Source organism: Plodia interpunctella, chromosome 25, assembly GCF_027563975.2.
Source record: "Plodia interpunctella isolate USDA-ARS_2022_Savannah chromosome 25, ilPloInte3.2, whole genome shotgun sequence".
NCBI lineage: Eukaryota > Metazoa > Arthropoda > Insecta > Lepidoptera > Pyralidae > Plodia > Plodia interpunctella.
Genome location: NC_071318.1, coordinates 4187300 through 4198694, shown reverse-complemented (window position 1 = coordinate 4198694; position 11395 = coordinate 4187300). Strand labels below are relative to the sequence as shown.

The 11395-nt window shown below is 32.6% G+C and overlaps 1 protein-coding gene across 1 annotated transcript in view; it reads left to right on the top strand.

Moving 5' to 3' along the window:
* Positions 1 to 1989: 1989 nt before the first annotated feature.
* LOC128680905 (cell adhesion molecule Dscam2-like) overlaps positions 1990 to 11395 on the top strand; it is an 86560-nt gene continuing 77154 nt past the window's right edge. The window contains exons 1-2 of the mRNA XM_053764384.1: positions 1990 to 2184; positions 10889 to 10945. Coding sequence (XP_053620359.1) covers positions 10897 to 10945 — 49 coding nt within the window. The 5' untranslated portion in view covers positions 1990 to 2184; positions 10889 to 10896. The remainder of the gene's footprint in view (positions 2185 to 10888; positions 10946 to 11395) is intronic.

Here is an 11395-nt window from a genome sequence, read left to right as displayed (position 1 = left end):
TCCCTTTCGCATTATCAAGATCCCTAGTAGTTAAAACATTCACCGTCTTTACTACTACCGAGTAACATTTCTTTTATCGGTCTTAAAGTTTCCACATAAAAATATTCTAAAGTCGATTATTTTTCCGAGTTTTGAACAACCATGTTACCCGAAATTTTAAGATACAACAAGAGTTGAAATTGTATTTACGTTTCGACATGTCAGCTACATGCTTTGTTAACCGGTATGTGGTCAGCAGCAATTATGACCGATGTAGGCCAGCGGATTCTGTTTATGTGCAAATCAATAGTGGGCTCAGTTGGACTCGCTCATTATATAGAATATAATGCATATGCACAGACAATAGAATTACTTTTTCAAAGTCATCGATAATGCTGTATTATCAGCACATCCAGTCTATGCATATTTAAAGTAACCCTACTTAGGTAAAAAAAATGTTTTTATTTATATTACTTAACAATTATATTTTTGCATCACTGTTTACTATGGCTTATCTTGCGCATAATAACGCAAAATAATGTTCTCAGTCAATTTTGACGTTAACATTAACTTGCACAAAAAAATGTAAAATCTAAACGACGGCGACGACGCGCAAATTAGAGTTACCATCAAAGTTGATTGGTGCAACCCTCACTATATTCATTTATCGAAGAAAAAACGGGTTATACTCCGGGAGTGCCGACAGAAGTGAAAACTTTTATATTAACGTTGTGCAATTTTGACGTCTTACGAATTTTCAGGTCACGTGTCCTGACGCGAGTTTAACATTTTTTTATGTGTGAAAAAGTGCACAATGCCGCTGAAGAAGTTTTCACTTCAAAAACATAATTTCAGTCACAGACGTCTAATTTCACGTCAGGTCCAGCTTATCCAATATTGTATCGAAGCCTATTGACATCGCAAAATTGACAGCAGCTGTGAAAATATTATCAACAGGAAATTGAAATAAATCTTGGATCTTTGTTACTGAGCGCTGTCGCCCCAAAACGCTGTCACGCGGTAAACAACACGAGATGTACAGTCATGGGCGGAGCGGAAATTAAAAGAAAATAATTTAAAGTGGCAATTAAATGCTCAATTTTTAATCCGCTAATTGGGTCCGCGAAATTATTTTGAAACGGTGGTGGTGTAAATGGTTATAACGCCTGCCTGTGAAACGAAAGGTTCCAGATTCGAATTCGTAATGAGTTTGTATATCAATCTGACTCATGTATTGGAGTTTTCGTCGATAACCATTTGCTTTTTGTGAAGGAAAACATGGTGAGGAATCCTACACTCAGGTTGATTATTAATCATGTATATGAAATGGAGAAGGCAATGTTTCATTCCACACAATGACCACGATCCTCAGCCATGAAGAATCTATGAAGAGACAATTGGGCTTACATGGTGGGTCATAGCCCATAGCCGCCCGTCTTTCTATAAGGATAGCCTGTGCCCAAGCACTATACTTCAAGTCACATGTGTTTGTTTACGAATACATACATTCATATGTAGTTCTCGATCACCACTTGCTTCCGGTTATGGAAACATCGTGAATAAATCTACGTCTATCGTGTTCGTAGCAAAACTCGTAGACGCTCTACGCCGTAGCAATTCGCGTAGCATTAACGTTGTACAAAGAGATAAAATCCAAATGAAGAAATTGCTACTTTTATACCAATGATTTATGTGTAATTAATACTCGTATACTTATATTTTTTTCCTATATACATTGATACCTCAAGAAAATAAATAATAAATTTTCAATCTTTTTGCCAATTATAGCCTTGTAGCGTGTCTACGAGCTTCGTAGTAAGCTTCGTAGCCGTAGCATTGTATTGTCCGAGTAATCCAAACCATGTTTATTTCTCACGACAGTAATATAAATGAATAAGTTAATTCTTAGATCGCTAGAACTCATCCCATTGAACTACCCTTTACCGTTTTTCAAACTTCGAACACGGTATCATTTGAACCGCCCAACCCGCCGCCTTAGTACCACGCCAATCGCCTTCCACGACGGACGTATCGACGACTGAAGCGCGCGCGGGAAAAATAGTTCTTTTTTCGAACGTTTTATAAACTTTTCCTTTTTTATTCTCTACATTATTTCTTGTCGGTCGCCAGTCTGTTTGGATATAGTGATTAAGACTTTTTTGTGAATACGGAATTAGATTTTATTCTGCCAGTTCGCTTCATTTGGTAAGTAAATGAAGATGCTTAATTGAGTTTGTATCTGGACTGTATTTTTCTATTTACTTTATTTTTCTTTCAGTGAATTAAAATGTTTTATACTTGACTTAATATAGTTACTAACAAACTTTATTTATGTTTCTTGATTTTTATACACGACATATAACTTTTTGTCAGCTGTAGTGTATTTATTTTTTGATAAAAGTTTTCGTTATTATGAAAAATATATTATATTATTTTATATGAAACATTTCACTATGAAAAAAATTGTACAAATAAATATTTAAAATAGATTCCAGTAATAATTTTACTCATAATTTTTATAGCAAGCAAACTTTTTATTTCAGTACTGAACACACAATAGGATATTAAAGTGATTTTAAACAATTAATTGTATATATATACCTATTTACAATCATATTGAAGTTAGTGAATTTTAATAACAATAGAGTTTTATTAATTAGACAAAATTGTTTTAATATAAAAAGCAAATGCATTTTTATTGTAGGAAATTTATTAAAGCTGAATTTGGCCATATTAAAACAGCCCGTATAAGTTTACAGAACTTTAACTAGTACTATACTAGTACCATTATGTTAACAAATAATAATAAAATTAGCGAAATCCATATTTTAAAATGCAAAAAAAAAATTTCTAGTGAAGTTTGAAAATATTAGAATTTTCTTCACGCGACCTTTCAAAAAAAGACGTTAGAGTTTTTATAAAGTTTTCGACATAATGACAGTCAATGTGCAACCTATCAACGTTCAACGATTGAAGATGCTTTCGTTATAAAAACGTGTGAACATATACACGGACACACATGCACATAATGTTCCATTTTAAAGATTTTGACGTAACACATTGAAAAAAACGTTCGTGCGTTCGAGGCCTAAGTGTCATTACTCAGCTTTCCTTATAAAACCAGTTTCAACTGGTTCAAGGTGTAAATATTGCACAACTAAGATAACGGGATGAGACTTTTATGACCCTAATTTTATAAGAGTATACAATCAATTCACAAAAACATACCAGAATTCATGGCAAATTAGCCTCTTACTTACTAAGACATAAAGGTCAATACAGCGCAACTTGACATGCCTGTATATCACGATCATAACTAAGGTCACTTACATTTTATTATGTGTAAGCGGGCTATGTAAGTTTAATTGTTATTTCTTGAATAAATTATATCCTTGGTAGTTACAAACTGAAACAAAACTTTAACCTCTATTTACTTACAGATGTATCGAAACGCCTATTCCATTTACAATATTACTATGGAGAAAAATCCATATTCACTAGTAAAATATTGTGCATAGAAGTCATATGATGTCGAGAGTCCGCACGAAATGGCCGCCGCTTCGCCTAGGGAAATTACCGGAGGACACTAAATATGTTGCGTGATGTACGACGTGGACGTTGTTAATTCACTGAAAAGTGATGTATCTTCTTTATATTAAAATGTTAACATTTTCATCTATACATTTAATAAAACTGTAAGTGAGCGAAGTCTGTACGTAGAAGATATTATAGAAAAATAATTATGGGGGTTTTATGGGACTAATAGAAGCCAAAACAATTATTTTTTTCAATTTTTGCCTGTCTGTATGTTTGTTGCGCATCACGCAAAAACTACTGGATTGAATTAAATGCGGCTTTGACAGTTGTATAGCAAAAGATCTAACTTTAAATCTGGCATGGATTTCATTGCGATACGTTGCTTAGAACCCGAGATATTGACAAAAATAATTTATGAGCGGACGCATAAAATAAACGCGGGCGAAGCCACGGATAAAAGCTAGTATTTAAATAAAAACTCAATACAAAGTTATTGTAAATGTGAATTTTTAAAATTTTTGTAGTCTTACAGTTCACAATATTAAAATAGATTCAAAACAAACTTATTTGTAACGATAACTTAAAAAAAAAATACTTTTATTTCTGGGAGCAAAAGAAAAACCCCAAATAAGCCAGGTACTTCTCTTTCTATACATCTTTCTACAGTAAAAGGAAAGTGAAGGACTAGGTATTATATATACACTGGCGATTTTTCTCACAGGCTAGCGTGTGGTCTTAGAATTTTACATTTTATCTCGTGAGAAAAGAATAATTTGTATCTTACAGTTTTTGCTTATATATTCATTTTTGAATATCATATTTATTAATATATATACTGGTTTTGTTTATGTCTGCTTACGGTCCACTATGTACTGCACTTGTTAGGTGGTAGGGTAATTTGGTAATTTATAAATAAAATACAGACCCTTCAAGGGTCTATAAATAATTAAACATATTTTATTATATATATTATTTTATATTTTATAACAATATCGGCATATATATTATTACTTCGTACATGTGGTACGATGTAATAATCAAAATGTGATTTCAAAATATCAAGTGGAACAATAATTTAAAATTTTGAATTTAGACTGAAAGAAATAAAAATCATGCCAGCGCGCACGCGATATGACTAAAGAGGTCATAATGCGTGGCGTTACACGCTTGTAAAATAACAATAAAATTTACCTGAACAATATTGTAACTTAAGCAAGAGAGACCTGGCGACCCGTAACACTACTCTGTTTAATTTAATGATAATTTTGTGCTTTTGTGGAGAAAATAAATACATAAGATTGGTTAGTTTTGCCACAGTATCAAATACCCTGCCTCTCTCACCTATCAAACCCGAACACAACAATGCAAGCACTGTTGTTTGGCGGCTGTTATAGATTATAGTGAAGTATCTGTACATACGACTTTTGTATCAAGTTCCACCTCTATAGTTAACAAGAATTCCTTTCAGTTGAACTTGGCACACGTCTATATATTTAATGACATGTCACAGCTTGCCGCGCGAGCACCCGTGTCACAAATTGTGACAGTGACAATCTGGAATTGGACGGAAAAAATGTTATGGCGGAAGCAATGGAGACTTTTATGAAAAAGAAATAAAGGAATGAGTTGTGTAGATAATAAAATTGGACACTTGACTGCTCAATAAATAGAGTGTTTTATTTTTTTACTAATTTTTTTTAAAGTCAGTCACAGATTGTCTGTACTGGCCAGTAAATAAAAGAAAACAAAAGCGTGTTTTTTTTCTTATTTTAAATATTTTGTCACTCTGACAGCTACATTTCCGCCGACTGTTAATATTATCCTTTACAATGAAAATGCCACTTTTACAGTGATGTTAAGGTAACAATTTCTTTGTATCAAAGTTATTGAGTTCCACTTTACTTACCAAAGTACAATAAATACATTTATTGCTGACCGAAGAAATTGATATGAAATTGGAAATTGGTTGGATTACGAATATGGAAATAAAAAGTACCCTATGTCTTTCATTAATAATGTACTAAGTTATATGCAGCAGGTACTTTTGGTCGCGGGTAGTTAATTTCTGAATAAATCAAAGTCAAAACTTTGAGCGAAATGTAACAGTTAATTGAAATTCACATTATGTAGTCGTAATAATGGCGTCAATGTACTTAACTACCCAACTAAGTAGGTAACTAAATATTAAATCCTCATATGTCTAAATGGCAGACATGTTATGCATAAACATAAAAGCTTTTGCATAACAGAAGCTCAATTCCATGCTACTATGTTACATATAACGCAAAATACACATCACCTGATTTCGGCATGTACAGTCGACCACACGTAAAGTTTCCCCCTGCATATTAATATTGGTGAATTTGTATAGAAATTGGATAGGTATATTTTACTCTGTTCGGTTCTTTATATCGCAGCGTGGAAATAGTATATTTATCGATGATATATGTGTTATACAAATAAAACATAATCGGTGCATGTAGAATTTTTTTATATCGCGATAGGTAGGCGTAAAAGTCATATCAGATGCCTTTAACCGACTTTTAAAAAAATAAAGGAGGTCTTCAATAAATATCTTCAATGATTTTCACAAAAAAAAGTTAAGTTATTTTTTTATGCATTATCTGTGAACCATCCTTAATTACAATAACGTCACGTTAATCGAAATTGGAAGATCGAGTTACGAATTAAATTCAATATCAATTGGGAGGAGTAACAAAATTCATTTTGGGATAATTGAAATGTAGAAATGAGAGGTTGTATCACTTCGTTTCATTCGGCTTCGAGAAAAGAAGACGTTATGGATTAGACTATAAATATTTTTGTAGATATTGAGTACCTAGAAGATAATATAACGTGAAATTTTGATCCACTTTTTATGATAAGTATGACCTGATGGTGCACCCAGGATCGGCTCTCGATGAGGTCACTCCTCAACAGTTTACTGCACTCTGTCTGTATTCTTTGTATACTCATAAACCTATATTTCTTTCGTATCGAGTGTGTGTCAGATTTTATTCAAGTCTCCTCAAGGCATGTCATGACTTGCACGATTGCTTAGTTGATATTCCTAGACAAACATTGTATGTATAAAACCTATATTTGATAATTGACGTTGGAAAAAAGACTGCGATGGAGTTTGTAGCGCCTCTTCTCACCTCCTAAGTTGAATAAAAAAAATTGAATTCCCTCGGATATATTTTTTTTGTCACGCGTTGGATACAATAAGACGACAGTAAAAGATTGTCTCAAAAATGACCTTTTTGTAAAAAAAGTGATTTAAAACGAATTGTGTACATGCGAATTATAATTATCAATTTTACTGCAAATAAATCGGTTCGGTTAGGTAACCAGAATGCACATATTAATTAATTAATGCATAAAATTATTATTGAAAAAAGGAATATGCGGCTGGTTGGGCGTTTAATTAAATTTTGTTGGTAACATAATGGCATGCGGTTTTGTTATTAAGTTGTTTATCATTTATTTTAAGTCGAAGTTACTTAGTTAAAGCCTTGTTAAGCATTTATCGAGCCAATCGAATTTGAAAAGATATAGATATAGTATTTTCAAAATTGTTGATTGATTCTTTGGCGAGATATTTGTTAGGTCCATTGTGTTATATTAATCGTTTTAGTTGTTAATAAGTAGCTTTTAGAAACAACATATAATTTTAGTGATTTTAAATTTAACATGAAAAATTATTTGTGACGGTCTGATATCTGAATAAATGACTTCCAATCTGTTACTGATAACAATAGCATAACTTCTTGGTTTAAAAATAACAGCAACTGAGCAGTATAAATTTTGTCAAAATTTTTAATAAAATATATATAATTTGAATATATATAGCTATTCGTGAAACAGGCCTTCGAAGACTAAACAAACGCAAAAATTGGCCATCCCAAATCTGATATCGAACCCTTGTAAATTTATTCATGGCCCCCGATCCGATACCGGTTATAAGGTTATAACTGTGTTTATACCGGTAACCATCTTGGCTGTCTCATTCTTGCATCAGAAGGTACTTCAGGATATATAAATTGTTTTTTTTTCTAATGGTTTGATAAAGGATTTACTTTTTTTAAACAACCTGTGTGTGTATCATTTTTACATATTCCCGGTTGCGTTTGGGGCTGTGGCGTCGGGAAATTAAGACATTCCTTTGTTTGCTATTCGATCTTCTTGAAATTTACATACATATTTATTACAAGTAGAGAAGTTAGGGTACCTTTTATCCCGACAACAATTACTGCACCCGTGGGAAATACACGCGGGTGAAGCCGCGGGAAAAACCTGGTAATTTACAGAACTTGTTACTCTCACAGTTTTCTACCTAAAAACAAAATAAATATACCTTAATTTACATCATGTAAACTTAATTAAATTTACTTCATGCAATCCAACCACACGACAATGTAGGCAGCTCATAAACTTGGAATTATTAAGTGCGAAGTTCCAGTGTGACGACACCCTAATGCCTCGTTCGTAAAAGCGTTTTATTAACACATCTCAAAAACGCGTTGAAACTGAACATAATAATTGAGTATCCGTGTATGTGTTTAAATATCAGCAATAATTGATTAGATAAATAGTAAGTAGACCCTGGGCCCCGACGCTTATGGCTGCAAAAGAAACCGGTAAAACGCTCAGATAAGAGAGAGAAAGAAGAAATTGCTACTTGGAATACCCTCACTTATGTCAAAGTTTAAGTTAGTCAAGAAGCGTTTTAAAACCGCCAACGTGGAAAGCATTTTCGACGTTCTTGTGAAAACTACGCCTAATCGCATACTAACCTGTAGGTCGTTAACTTTACGTGCGCAGGTGATATTTTTTACCCAAAATATGGGTTTCCGTTACATAAATTACACTTTGTGTCTAGATAATGTAATTTATAAAATAATTTGAACGAATTTTAATATATTTTTTTTTAAGAATAGAGGTTGCATGGAAAGAAAATATCTTAAAATAAATAGAATCTTCGAATACAATTTTTTTAAAGTACAATATCTTTATATCGTTTAGAATATAATGTGATCTTTGATCAAAGCACAAAGGAGCTCGTAATAATACATTTTCGGCCACCCATCACTGCGAAAGATGCTTAACAATCGCTTACTACTTTATGTGCGGTAAATATTATGCATAATTTATAATACGGGTCACTGGAATTTGTATTAGGTTTTTTATACTGTACTTATGTTATTACCTGAAATAAAATTATTTATTTATAATCATTATTATTATTAAATATAGATAAATTTGTATAAGTTTATTAAAGCAGTATTACAAGTGCTTTTACAATGAAGGTAATGTACCGTTCATTGGTTTTTTTAACGCTCATCGAGCGCGGGAGAATTAAAAATAGCTTGTTTGATCGTCCTTTTATAAAAAGCAATTTTATTAGCATGTTAAATTAGATGTTCGATAATTAATGAAAAATTTATTAATTTGAACAAAGGAATAATGATTAAAGTCGATTGGAGAAAGCGGTGTTGGTGTGATAAACCAAAAGGTTCCAAGTTCGAAAACTACTCGTGCCATATTTGGTATAGAAATCTGACTCATGTATAATTTCCCTTAAAAACCCTTAATTCGTACTTTTATACTAACAGGTACTAAACTTTGCCCGAAGCTACGCCTACGTTAATTTACCTTCCAAAAAATCTACACTAATCTAAATTATTATTTATTAATCTAAATTAACACATGCACAGCGTTGCTTTGTGTACAATATTTTGCTGTTTAGCCAGGACGCAGGGTAAAGCCCAAACACCCAAACGTCTCATTCAGAATTCAGAACAGCAGTATAATACAGTTTGCATGCTCCCAGGTGTTATTGAGAACATACAATATTGAGGGTCGATAGAAAAGGAGGCTAAATCATTGGAATATGAGATTTGCTGGATGCAGGATATATCCACTTGGGAAGGCTATAGTGATGTAATAGTTAGGAAACTGTGGGAGTATTTTTAAACATGTGATTTACATGTGATTTGTTGAGTCCTGTGTCGATAAATAAATAATGTAATGTAAAGCCATATTTCCATATAGTATCCATATGTATGTATAGTATACTATGAAAAATAAATGCGAAAGTCTGTCTATATGTCTGTTTCACCTTCACGGGCAAAGTTGAAACCTTCCATGTTCAAACATAGCAAAAATCAACCCCCAATTGTTTATAAGGGAGAGTGAAACTTTGTATGAAAGTTATGTTTGTTCCGCTTTGGCGCGGGCGATGTCGCGGGCAAAAGCTAGTACAGGATATGTCCACTTGGGACGGCTATTGTGATGCAGATGTATGGAACGGGAGCAAGGAATAGTTAGGATGCTAAAGGGAGTGTTTTGTATATGAGTCGTTGAGTTCTGTGACGATTGTAAAGTAATATGTTACAGGTATGTATAGGTACAATTTTTTTTATTATATACATATTCTTAAATAGGGTTGACAAGGTGAAGACGAGTCGCGCTTTTTTTAAATATTTTTTTGAAATAATTATTTAAATCATACAAATATACTTGAAACTAGGTAAATTCTATTCCAAACACGAGTTAACATATATTTTTCCACACAATAAAGTTTAAACGCTGGAAGCTTCATTCAAACTACCGCTGAAATGTCAAACATGTCGCCTCAACTTGTTCGTTTGTCTTGTGATTAAAACGCCAGAACGGGACCGTAGTTTAGCAGATTTTGCTATAAAATATCGAAAAGTTAAACTGTTTCCGTGGGTATTTTCAATTTTGTAGTTTTTGTTGGTAAACGAGTTTGTTTAAAGAGTTCTAGATTTTTATTTAAGATTAGATGTTTTGCGCTAGCTTCTTCAACAATTCTTTCGGTTACAATGTATTTTATTACAATAATCTATTTATCTACACGACATAACCTTAGGAAACTACTGAAACAACGGTACTAATTGTATATTATATTACATAGGTATATGTTCGATAAAATTAATATCTATATGACAATATTTTTATTTTTATTTTATTTGTTTCATAGGCGAACGCTACACGTCAATAAATATTGTGATTATTGTGAAGTGATATAATGATATTTACTTAAGTATCTTGGGCCGGATCACAGCACACCCTACACTATCAATACGGATCGCGTCAGTACTGAAGCGTTCTTTCTTTAGGTGTGCAAAACAGGTTACAGCCATTACATTAAACAAAACAAATGTAATAATGAATAAATTTGTTTGTATTTTTCAAACTCGCAAATTTTACTCAAAATAAGTCTATAAAATCTCATTGAAATCGAATTTTTTTGGAGGCTAGTAGAGTAAACCTGAGCACGTAGAAGTTACGATTTTTATCAAAAATTATTTGTAATGGCGTTGATTCATAACATTTATTGTTTCAGGTAACAAAATGGAAGTTTGGCGTAAAATACTGGCAGCTACCATATTTCTTCATGCAGGTAAGTCTAAATAATAGCTATTAAAAATATATATATGGTTTGCACTCCGGTAGTGCCGACAGAAGTGAATCTTGAATATTAACGTTGTGCATTTTTGACGTATTACGAATTTTCAACAGGTCACGTATCCTGACGCGAGTTTAACAATTTTTATCCTTCATATAAAGTTCACAACACCGCTAAAGAAGTCTTTAAAGTCTTTATTTCAAAAGTAGTATAGATTCTTCAGGCATTGTGCTTTCTGTGAAGCAACATGTTATCTGCATGTTTCCTAACGCAGATTTTAAGTCAATCGAATACTTTTAATGTTTCTCGTAGGCGATAGGATATCACTATTTAATCACATTTCTACCAATGAATCTCTCATTAATGCTTTGACATGGCTTTCAAGTTCTGGTGCACTTAATACTACACAATTACAATAGAGAAGGAAACAATTTATTCTAAACT